This window comes from Pithys albifrons, chromosome 1, assembly GCF_047495875.1.
Source record: "Pithys albifrons albifrons isolate INPA30051 chromosome 1, PitAlb_v1, whole genome shotgun sequence".
Lineage (NCBI taxonomy): Eukaryota > Metazoa > Chordata > Aves > Passeriformes > Thamnophilidae > Pithys > Pithys albifrons.
In genome coordinates this window covers 52,214,230-52,227,088 of record NC_092458.1, presented here as the reverse complement: position 1 = coordinate 52,227,088, position 12,859 = coordinate 52,214,230, and the positions used below count along the sequence as shown (strand labels likewise).

The 12,859-nt window shown below is 41.8% G+C and overlaps 1 protein-coding gene across 2 annotated transcripts in view; it reads right to left on the bottom strand.

Annotated features, from left to right (window-relative positions):
* DIAPH3 (diaphanous related formin 3) overlaps positions 1-12,653 on the bottom strand; it is a 214,861-nt gene extending 202,208 nt beyond the window's left edge. The window contains exons 1-2 of one of the 2 annotated variants that reach the window (XM_071570608.1): positions 12,236-12,653; positions 858-890 (exon numbers count right to left, since the gene is read on the bottom strand). In XM_071570608.1, the coding sequence (XP_071426709.1) occupies positions 858-890; positions 12,236-12,385 (183 nt within the window). In that variant the 5' untranslated portion in view covers positions 12,386-12,653. The remainder of the gene's footprint in view (positions 1-857; positions 891-12,235) is intronic. The other variant, XM_071570618.1, reaches the window with a different exon arrangement.
* Positions 12,654-12,859: the final 206 nt, after the last annotated feature.

Genomic DNA, 12,859 nt, shown 5'->3' with positions numbered 1-12,859 from the left:
TCTGCTAAAGAAATAGAAACAGGAGATTTAAGTCACTCTAGGAATGACAGGCAGTAGCAATACACTCAACACTACTAAATTTGCACACCTAGACAACAATAGCCTGACGACTGGTGCCTAAGACACTGGGAAGCAGCCTCGTTTCTCAGCACGTGTGGCACTGTCCAGCACAAATCTTCTCTCTGCACTTAAGCGTGCAGTTACACACAGAAGTACTTCAGAAGAACTCTGTATAGCACTTAAGTCATAACAGCTGAGCTTTAGGTGATGACAGAACATTACTTCCTAGATAAACTCAAAGAAATTGTAAAATTATGTATTTTAAGAAAAATGTAGCACCTACAAGGAATAGTAGAGACAATAAAATAGATAACTTCAAGAGCAAGAAAAAAAAGATCTGCTTTGATCATTTACAGATTCTCATCTCTGATCAAGTGTGAGAAACAGTGTTAGCACAGCACTGAATATACCTACCACAGTTTGAACAAGCATTAATGATTTCACAAGCAATTGTTACTTTGTTAAACATGTTATTTTAAGCTAGCATGCAGCCTAACTTCAATTTAAAGGTGGAATCACAAATATCTTAACTATAGTGCATGCAAATTGGAAAATTGGACAATTACCTGTGTCGAGCTCATTTAGCCATGATTAGAGCACACTTCAAAACCATCCATACATTTCTGCTACTTGCACTGAGTATGTTACAGATAATTACCAGTTTAGTGAGACTTTCCCAATTAACTAAATTAACTTCAAAATTAAGATAGTTTCTTGTATCAGTAAAATTATTTCTATTGCATTAGCAGTAAGGTTATTTGCTTAGCAGAGACAAAGCAAAACTTAAGTTGTCTTACCACATCATCTGTCAGTGTCTTGATATTTAAGTGCTGTAAATCAAACAGGAAACCAGTCACAACACAATTGGGCAGTAAAAAAACCAACCAAATAAACAAACCCAAATGTCAGCTATACTCAGTTATAGTTATTTTTATTCAAACTTAGATAGAAATCAAACAGTGTTGAATTCTGTCACTGGAATTAAAGTAATAGTTTCTCAGCAAGTTGTACGTTATTGGCTTACAGGACACAGTAAGTTAAACAAGGAATAGCGTGGATACAAAAAAAATCTTCAATCTGATCCTCAGAATACCATTGGAAGAACATAAACCAAGCACAGGTTGCAACAAGTTGTGCTTTATTATATTTTATAGCTAAATATACTAGACCAGGTGATCTGCTCAAAATTCAGCTGCCAGACTTGTGTCTTCACAAGATGGCTGTGGGGACACCAACAACAAATCAGTTCAGAGATTTTAAACTCAACAGAAGAACAGGGAGCATCTCAGAAATTCAAAACTACCTGTCAGGCTGCAACACTCAAACAACCGAACAATATTGAACACCTTCAAGCAACGTCTCTGTTGCAAACAGAGCATGAAGTTACAAGCAAAAACAGACATAAGAATTTAACAATAGTAAGTGTGGGAGAAGACCCAGATTTTATAAAGTGGCAGGAATATTACAAGCATTGGATCGATGAAGATGTGGAAGCTACAAATCCTAATGTTCCTAATATTAATGTTTTGCCCAAGATCTATGGTGGTTCGGACTCAAATGCACCTTATTTGGACACCTCGGCAGTATAATAAAACTGCATCACAAATATGTCTTTCCTATTGCTTTTTCCCTTAGTCATCGCTGTCCAAGTTTCTTCTTCCATGATCCCCTAGGGTGCCTTTCCTGCCACTCTTTCCCATTGGTTGAAGTTCTGTATTCTCATTGGTCTTTATCCCTGTTCTCTGATTGGTTGTTATCCCCGTTCTATTATTGGTTGTTGCGAAGTTCCACCCCTACTTCCCATTGGTTCGTTTCTCAATCCTTCCCTCGACCAATGGGAAGCTTGACTCTGCCCTTTTTTCCAGAACCTTCCCTGCCTGAGCCCATAAAAGCGGGCGCCTCCAATAAGGTTTGCTTCTTCTGTTGCCACCAAGCCTGGTGTCTGGACCTCTCTTCGGGGTGCGGTGAGGGATCGGTGCGGAGGGAGCCTTCCTGGCTTTGAGGGGCTAGAGCTGAGAGCTGATGTGCTACCATTGGAGCTGAATCACAGGGAGCTGAGCCCCTCAGAGCTGCATCATTCACCAGTATTTGGTGGTCAATCATCCACCGTTAAGTAACATCCAAAAAATCTATAGATCACTCAAAACAGCAGGTCCTGAACCAACATTTGCTCTCCACTGCAGATTTGCAAACACAGCAAGTGCCAGGATGTATAGCTCTTGCACAAAAGCAAAGAGCAACACAGAACATGGGCGACTGAGGAGTCAGTGCTGCAGGGAACCCACGTATAGTTTTTATGAAGAGGCTGCAAATTGACTTGGCAGGCAAATTTGAAAAATATGAAGTAACATACTTAGTGACATAGACTCTGACCCTTTTCTTAGACTACTCTCACAGCTTGGCAACAGCCATGGTAACTGTCAATGGCTATTTCCAAATTAATCCGATTTGGAAACTCTGTCTTCACCAAGTCAACAATACTCAGCTATCACTCCCTACAACTACCTGACAGAAGGTTACAGCGAGGTGGGGTAGGTCTTTTCTCCCAGGTAACAGGCAATAGGACAAGAGGAAATGGACTCAAGTTGCACCAGGGGAGGTTTAGCTTGAATAGCAGGAAAAATTTAATCACTGAAAGGGTAGTCAGGCATTGGAACAGGCTGCCCAGGGAAGCAGTGGAATCACCATCCCTGGAAGTGTTCAAAAGGCACGCAGAGATGTGGCACTCGGGCACCAGGTTTAGGAGTGAACATGGTGGTGCTAGGCAGATGATAATGATCTCAGAGGTCATTTCCGACCTTAACAATTCTGTGATTCTATGATTGCTATTTCTGAGATTATCTCTGGCTCATCCTTCGGAATTGAAAAACAACTTGTGTTAAGGCAAATATTATCACACAATAGCTCTACTCTGAATATTGTTAAGAAACTGAGGAAGAAGCACCTGATTTGTTAGGAAGTTAAAAACAAAAAGCAAGTGAGGTGCAGGAAACACAGTATTCAGTGACACATGAAGTTCTACTATAAAAATAGATCACACTTCTGCCCCACACACTGCCATGGAGCTGGGTTTTATTACTTGTTTTTCCCATTTTGCTAAATAGTAACAAAGACAGTATGAGTGTTTGAGTGTTGACTTGTGTATTTGCAAAAGCTCACGATTTGACAGTTAGCAAGTTTTAGTATAATACCTGTATCCTTAAGTGAGTGAAGCTGCAAGAGAAAACACTATCATATGGTCTTACACTGCAACTAGGTAGTGAAGAACATAAAACATGTGTTCCTTTTCCATACAGATGACTTAAATCACTAAGCCTTAAGCAATGCACAGATACCACCATGAAACTCCTCTAACACAGCGTGAGACTACGTAATCTGCTTAGAATGAAAACCACCTGCATTCTGCACTTAAGAACTTGGATGTTTTGCATCTGCTCCATGTAACCAGGCAATTTTGGATTCAGGTTTTCTTCTCTGAAAAAGGCAGAAGTTAGAGGGACAGTACAAGCCAGTGTTTTATTTTCTATTTAAGTTGTGAAATTCAGCAATGAAATTTACTGTTGTAACGGGTGAAAAATTTCCATTGTGTATATCAGAACACCTCACTGACCCAGGTCATCTGACTAATTAGTGAAAGAAGACTATGATACAACCAGTTAAGGACACCATAATTGTATAACAGCCTCAATATACAGACGTGATTCTCCTCTATAAGTTTTCATCTTACTGGGTACCTACAGTACAGGAGTGTAAAAATACCAATATTTCTTTCAGACAATGTTGTGGAGTTTGGCTCGAAAGAGATAAAAGCAGCACTAAATATCAACACTGGTGACACTGTATTAGGACACTGCATTAGAAAGAAGAAATTCCATGCAAACAACCTAATGTTCAGATCTTTCAGCACTCCAGTATTAAACGGCTGCATGATGTGCTGCAAGACATCTCTAAAGACATGCGGTGAATTTTATGTTACAGTAGTTCTCAGTCAGAGGAGCTGGTTGAACCATAAGAACTGGGGTTATCTTCTTCGCCTCTCCCTTACCAAGTTCTTCTCATTCAACAAGGCTGTACCAAGTAAAACCAGTTGCCAACTTCACCGGATTTCTGTAGCATTGAAGGATATAGGGGCTACAGACATGTGGAACTAAACCAAAAAAAAAAAAAACAAAACAATTTGCCACACTGGATCTAATATTGCCATTACATTTAGAGGAGTGCTGTGACTCAAGAACAAGACCATTCTTGCCAGGCCAAAACAAAGCAAGCCTATTTCTAGTAAGGGTAAAATCTAGGAATCCAGTAAAGACCAGGTAGAGACTGGAATGCCTTACTACCACAGGAACACATTTCTATTTTCAGACCTGGATATGTCAGTTCACAGAAGACATAGTCTGCTCAAGTGAACAGGTTGCCTTAAACACAGGCCTTCAAGAAAATAAATCTGGCTTAAGTAATATTCCTATAATATTCCATCACTGCTATAAAAATGAAAAAAGATTACAGAATACTGCTTTGCAATGGATGAAAATATGAATATGCTATTCTGTGTCTTCCATGAACTACTCCAGAATAGTAAAATTATTGCTTTGAAAACACAAGATCTATGTACAAGTATTCCTCTAGTCTGTTTATCATGTAGAAAGTAGATACGCAAAATTGAAAAACAAATTAACAATACTTCAAGTACACTGACATCCTTTATCTAGTTAAAGAGACACAAAAGCATGAAAAGATGAAGGAGTTAATTAGGACAGTTCAGAAGGAGCTTTATCAGTAGAACCTACTGATTGAAAAGCAGAAGTAGCACCATTGCTTCCTCTTCAGCTATACAAACACATTTATAAACAACTAACATTTTAAAATTACGCTTTGCAAGGTAACTTAGTTTTTAGTTCAGGACATGGAGGAAGAGGTTGTTTTGTTTTGCAATTGAGAAGAAGCACTTCAGTTGAAGCTAACTCCAATTAAAAAGAAGTGCATAGATGTATCACTTTTGAAGAAAGCAACATGACATAGAACTACTCCTTATTCGGGATGATGTCCCTCAACCTCACTGTCAAATAACTGATGTCATAAGACAAAGGATATACACACACATGCAGCATGTGGTACAGTGTTCTTGATAAGCTGTGAAAAGACCTGACCTCAAAGCCACCAGGCATAGCCGGAGCCTTTAATAGATGCTGAAAGGCATAATAGGACACAACATCTGAATTTCACCACACAAGCACAGCAACAAGACAGAGTACTATATCTCTTGAAAAGGTCACATATCATGAAGCCACGTGTGATGCAACTTCTACATGGCTCAGCTAGGGCAAAGAAGCCAAATACTATTTGACTTCATAATGTGTTCACAGTAAAGACTCTTATTGTCGTGCACAGGATTATGATCTTGGGTTGCATATCCAAACAGCAGCACATACTGGAAGTTCATCTGCAAGATGGAGTTTAACAGCCTGAGAAATTGTCTATATAGTTACCCCAGTCAACTCCAGGTAGAGACAGTGAAGTGAAGTGAAGAAGCAAGAAATCCCATTTAACTGGATCAACAGTACTAGTCTGATATTTTGTGTCATTACATCTATTTCTTTATCTGTGCATATGAATAGTTATAAACCAAAACTTAGATATAGTGCAAGCAGTTCAAGCAAACAGAACTGGAATTCAGGAGGACATCTTCTCCCATGGGACTCTGATCTCATGCCTTCAGCTTTTTTTCCACCAGCACTACAGGTCAGTGTGGCCTGAAACTGATGAGGACTACCTCCGTACAATATTGGGCATAGTCGGTATCATCTAAAAGGGGCAGCATCTCCATTCTCCACAAGTGTTCTTTTCACCATCACATAAGGACAAAGTGATGGTTGCTCATCTAACTTTCTGAACGAGAGCAGCTTGTATAACACAGTAAGCTTTGTACTTGGACTGAGATCGTGCCTGGCAGGGACGGGCATTGCTAGTATGATAGACATATAAAGTATGGAATTAGAAGACAGACAAGCACACCGCCATAACTGCTGCCAATATGAGACAAGTTTTAGGCATTCAAAATAACAGGATCTCAGGCAGCTGAATGATTTGAACATGCATATCTCTCCTCCACCCTGAAGTACTTCCAATTAACCAAAAAATTAAAAATCCCACAGCCCAGTATCTAAATCTTTTTGAGATCTTAATTGTTGCCTTTCTTACAGATGAAAACAAAGAAACAAAACCACAAAAACCACCCCTTGCAAACCACCACACATGTATAGGTTCCTTGATATACTACACAGAGCTTACAGCCTGCATGTAGCAGTGAGAAAAGGAAAAAAAGAAATTGAAAAAAGGAGGGCTTAAGCAGGATACAATGAGTTTTAGAAGAACTGTCCAACTTAGGCCTGAACACTGAAACAAGATAAACTAAGACTAGGAATGTACATATAATCACACAATCCCCTCTGTAACTTTTTAATTAGAAAGTAAGAAAGAATCCACTGCCATTCATTTTAACAACAAAAAAGATTCAACACGCTGTTTCTTGCCCAAGGATATTCTCCAGCAGAAATACAAGTAGAAGACTGAAGCAATGATTGTGAGGAAACCTGGAGACTTAGTTAGAGAAATGTTAATTGGATGATTACAGTGAATGCCATTACTTTAGGATCTCCTTTATCACAATATTCCCTCAGTAATTTTGCAACCTCAGTCTTTAAGCGCAATTTACAAACTGCACAGCATTTCTTGCTTTTAATTTTCAATATACTACTTCAGCATTTAGTTAATGGTTTTCTCACACACCTCTCTCTGTTGCTTGGAAAGCCATCTGAAAAGCAATCAGGGCAAAGCTATCTTAACATGACAGTTTCTACACACTGATATTCTTTAGACATTGATGAGTTAAACTCAATATTGGTACTTACAGGTAAGATTATATAACAAAGTGCTAAAATGGAGCACTAAAATTTAATATCATAACCCACAGCATTAATTCATGCCAACAAAAATAACAGCATGAGGAATTTACAATTTTACAAAGCTGTAATAAAGTGTTTTAGGTAACATCTGTTCAGCAATCATTTCTTTAAAAGACTAATTTAGATTCAAGGTCTTACATTACAGCATAACTGCAGCAATAATTCAGTCACTTCATAATTAAAGATATTGACACAGATTGGTCTTACCTTTCTACTCCATGCCAGAGGAATGGAAAAGCTTTTGCTTTTAACTACATCTTTCTTTGATTTATAGACACTGTTAAATGCAAGTGTTAATTTGTCTATTTTTAACAGATTGGAGTAAACAAGCAACCTTTCTTGACTCATAAATTTCATAGAGAACTTACTCAGAACATAACCTGAAAGTCATTGAAGACAGGTCAGTGGTATATTGAAATTAATAGAAATACCTCTACCCCAAGCTAGAAATTGATCTTTTGAGGACTAGTGTCTACAAGATGTAGTCTCAGTAAAGTGCAGTTGGTAGTCACATAATCTGGCACTCACTCCAATGATTTCCAAACCTTCCTAAGGGGAGGGGAAATCAAGGAGAGGAAGTGGAAGGCAATCGCTTTTTGACCTACCCTGCCCCAGCAGATTTCAAAAGTTTCTTGTTCAATGTATGCATACAGAACAGGTGTAATATCTGACAACCTTTAGTAGATTTCCTCTTTTTACAAGGTCCTAAACCACAAGGGTGAATGCAAGACCTTTCAATAAGCTGAAGTACCACAGTACTGTAGAACATCTTTTACCCTTTTAAGAGTCCCACTCTTCTAAAACCTTGGACTTGCTGAACAAAGCCATGCTGGTATGTGCTTCAAAATTAAACACCACTCCTTAAAAAATAAAAATAAAATTAAAATTAAAATTATTCTGCAGAAGAACTGAGAAAAATGAGGCTTAGAACTCATTCACTTCTTCTGAGAAGCGAGTTTATTCAAAAAGGCAGTCTTCAATGTGTCATTTGATTGGACTAAACAGTTAAAGTGGTTGATTACAAAGTCTCTTTCGGCCCCCTCTAACCCTCTCAAATGCAGTGAGTTTTAAAAATTAATATTTTCCTCAGCTAAACATAATTTTCTTTAGAAGGAAAAAAAAAAAGGAGATACATGTTAATAATGTCACCTTTGTCAACCAGCAATCCAATTTCACCTCAAGGTTTGTCAGGGAATCAAATTCTTTTTCAAATTTGCATATCTGCTATGACAGATCAATACATTGCATTGACTGGAAGGGTCCAACCTGGAACTTTTTTTCAAGCCTTGTGCATTGAGGAAAATTACACTTGCACAATCCAAGTAATTTGAGGTCAATAAATCTAACAGCCAATTTATTTTGGCAAATGTGCAATGGATCAGAAATATAACTGAGGTAACATGAGGTATGACACTGTAAATATGCCGAACACAGAAATCCAAACAGCCCAACTCTAAGACTGGATTACAGAGAGCCTAAAGGGGTGAAAGGTAGGCTTTATGCATTCTGCCACAAAACTAATTAAACTAATACAATTATATTGAAGAGGTATTATGGGAATAGTTAGATGCAACCAAGTCAAGACCAATTAGCTTGGCTGGTTAGAGCACAGTGCTTATAACCCCAAGGTGGTGAGTTTCACCCCTGTATGGGCCATTCAGTTAAGAGTTGGACTCAATGTCCCTTGTGTGTTCCTTCCAACTCAGAATATTCTGTGATATAATAGATTAGAAACATATAAGTTGAAAAATACTTCTAAGATCATTGAGTCCAACCCTAAACTACCAAGTTCACCTCTAAACCACATGTCTAAGTGTCAGATCTACACGTCTTTTAAATATCTCATAAGATGGTGAATCAGCAATTCCCTGGGCAGCCTCTGCAGTGCTTGACCACATTTCAAGGAATAAAGTTTACCTAATATCCAACCTAAACCTCTCCTGGCACAATGTGAGGCCCTTTTCTCTTGTCCTATTGCTTGTTACATGGGAGAAGAGACCAACTCCCCACCTTGCTACAACCTCCTTTCAGGAAGTTGTAAAGAATGATTAAGGTCCCCATCTAGCCTCCTTCTCCAGGGTAAAAAACCCCAGTTCCCTAAGCCACTTTTCATAAGGTTTGTGCTCCAGACCCTTCACAGTTTCTTCGTCCTTCTCTGGGCACGCTCCAGCACCTCAATGTTATTTCTGAAGTGAACAACAGGGGCCCAGAAATGGACACAGTAGTTGAGGTGAGGCCTCACCAGCTGAGTACATGGGGACAAACACTGCCCTGGTCCTGCTGGCCACACTGTTTCTGACACAATACAAGATATGGCCTTCTTGGCCACCTGGTCACGCTGCTGGCTCATGCTTAGCCAGCTGGTGACCAGAACCACTATATTCTTTTCTGCTGGGCAGGTTTCAGCCACTCTACCTCCAGTGTATGGCGCTGCATGGAGTCGTTGTCACCCTACTACAGGACCTGGCACTTGGCCTTACGGTTGGCCTTGGCCCATCAATCCAGACTGTGCAGATCCCTCTGCAGAGCCTTCCTACCTTCAGACACTCCCACCCAATTTGTTTTCATCTACAAACTTATTGAGGATGCACCCAATCCATCCCTCTCTCTTTTGGGAAGGGGAGATAGCTAAGGATATATACAACCTCACTCTCAAACAAATCAAACCAGTCTTGTTTGCCAATTTTAGATTTCATAGCTAAGTGATAAATATTCTGTCTTGCAATATCTCAGGGCAGAAACTTATGAAATTACAGAATGGAAAGTTTATCTCAGTTACCCTTTAAAGTGAACCACCTCAGTCAAAGCAGCTGGTTCATGTGTCCAAATGTTAAAGTAATTCTACCTGTACAACTGTGCATGTTTCTCCACCAGAAATTATTAGCCAAGGCAAACCAGGGATTACAGTTCATAGCTCCAGCAGCTCCTTAGATTTTGTGACGTGGAGCAGCCTGCTGCTTTTTACTAACCACTAAATTTCACAGCTCACATTTGTAAACTATTCCATTTAAGAGTTTACATGAAGACAAAATCCAAAACTCTGTTCAAGAAATATTCAACTCTGATTCTTCTTAAGGTCACTCAGTGAGGTAATGGCATACCTGGAACACAGTCCAGGTTTCAAGAACTGTAATTTGTCAGTCCCCTATCAACACCAAGGACAAAAATCTTTAAGAGATTATTTAAAGATGAAAAGCAGGACTACTGTCTAAGGCCAAATGCTTTTGAAACTTACAGTTTGACAAAGCATTCTCATGAATTAATGACATTCTCACTTATCTCTGCTTAAAGAGTTTCAGAAACTGAGCAAGGGAAAAAGGACAGGCCAAAATAAAATTTAAAAAAATATATAAACCCCCCCATGCCACCTACATGGTGAACATATGCTCTACAAAACTAAGTCAGAAACCCAAATGCAACTCCCTTTATTTTCAGCAGCTGGGTCAAAAACCAGCACTATGACCTCAAAGAGTCAGTAAGCTGATGTCCACATGGCATATTCTCAAAACAACTCTTGCATAGCCTAGTCATACATCAAACTAGCTCATCTACACCAAAGAGAAGGCCTTCTCTCACTGAAAAGACTGTCATACTTCAGAAAAACTGATATAATGTCATACTAAGAAAAAAATCCCAATGGCTTTTATCACATATCTGGAAGGATTATACTCCCTGTATACTATTGAACTGCTATTTTAACATATGGGTAGCAAAACTGAACATGATAGCAACACCCTGCTTCTGTTTTAACACATACTTAGGGGGCAAAAAGGGAAAATTATTGCAGTATCTTATTTGCATAAGACCTTGGCGGTTAAAGTATCAGTAAAAAGTAAAACCTCTTGGCCTAGTGCTCTTGTCAGTCTCAAATACACACAAATTCACTTTCCTACTCACCAGAGCGATAATCCGAACATCAAGTCGTATACCAGTAACACTATCCAACCTTTTAGACTGGGCAGACCATGCAAGTTTTTGTCTCATGGATCACATACTGAAGCATGTCCAGCCAGGTCACCTGCATGGCTGCACGTGCACCCAGTAGAAATACAGTGGTTTATAAAGACAAGGAAACAGCTTTTGGTCAGTTTCATATACGCCCATTCGAATGTGTACAGAAAAGCACAGCAACATGGTTCAAACAGCAATCTCTGCAGCCACAATATAAAACGATTCCGCAAAACAGGAATGCCAGGAGCAGGTTGTGACCTTCCAGAACAGGTTTGACCAGCCCATAGTTTGATATTGCTTGTTGGGTAACGTTTTTTGAACCTGTCCACAAGTGCCAGACTCTCAAGTACCAAATATTACACAAATACACCTTAGAATCAAGAATCTAATGCGTGTTAAGTATTATGGTATCTCTTTTGCAAGCATATAACAGATACAGCTAAGAGGAGGTGTGCTCAGAGACACCTGAACAAAGACTAACACGTATCACCTAAACATGTACATGGGATGCATCTGGTCTGCTCATGGTGCACACTGCTGGGTACAAGTACATACAACTACCTGAAAAGTGGTTGCAGCCAGGTGGGGCCCCTTCTCCCAGGAAACTAGTAACAGGACAAGAAGATACAGTCTCAAGCTGCAGAAGGTTTAAATTGGACATTAGAAGGAATTTCTTCACAGAAAGAGTAATGAGACATTGGAACAGGCTGCCCATGGAGGTGGGGGACTCACCATCTCTGGAAGTGTTTAAGAATGGGTGTGGCACTCAGTGCCATGGTCTAGTAGACAAGGTGGTGTTCGGGCATAGGTTGGACTCAATGATCTCAGAGGTGTTTTCCAACTTAATTGATCCTGTGGATACAAGGCCTGTAGAATATGTTTGTTCCAGCCCTAATACTTGGGAATTTCATAACGTCCTAACAAAACGTGGTTATTTCTATGTACTCCTTAGTTAGAGCACACCTTGCAGACACATTATCTTGTGGACAATTATTAGCCATTTCGAGTTTGGCAGTTTCTCAGTGAGCTAGGCAGAAGCTTGTAAAAGGAAGGCCATAGGGAGGATTCAGTGTCAGTTTCTCAATGAACACTCCCACCTGGCCCGCGGTTCTCTCGGGGGCTCCAGGCAGTGACCGGTCCGGGGATGTCACCGCACGGACAGGCCCCACGGATCAGCCGGGCCCCTGCGGACAGGCCGGGCCGGGCGGCGGCCCGCGGGCAGGCCCCACATATCGGCGGGGCCGGAACCGGCTCGTACTTACGAATTTGGGCTTCCTGCCGTCCGCCGCCTCCTCGGGCCCGCCAGCGCTCCCGGTGCCCGGCGGGCCTTTCCGACGGAGCCCCTTGTTCTCTCGCCCGCCGCGACCCGGCGGTGAGGACGGGGCGTAGTAACGCGGCCGCGGCGGCTCCATGGCCGCGCCGGGGCGAGGAGGAAAGAGGGATGCCGAGGGGTGCGGGGGGATGCGGGTGGAGCTGCCCCGCGTCGGGCCCCGGCCCGGCGGCCCTGGCCGAGCTGGGCGCCTGCGATTAAAGCGGCTTAGCTGTGCTCGGCCAGGCAGGGCGCCGCGGGGGGAGGAGGGGGCTCAGCGCAGCGGAGGATTTACCGAGGAGCAGCCCTTAATCCCGGACCGCCGAGCCCGAGCGCGGACACAGACACGGACAGGAGCGTGCCCTCCCAACGGCCGCTGCGGGAGCCGCCCGGGAATGTCGCGCCGTCCGAACCGTCCCGCCACCGCCGGCCCCGCCCCCGCAGCGCCATCACGGCCAATCCGCGCCCGCGGGGCAGTAGCGACGCTTCCCGGTTGGCTGGACCGGCGCCAACCCGCGCCGCCCGGGAGCCCCGCGCACCGCCCCGCAGCGCGAGCGCCGGGCATAGCCCGCGCCGT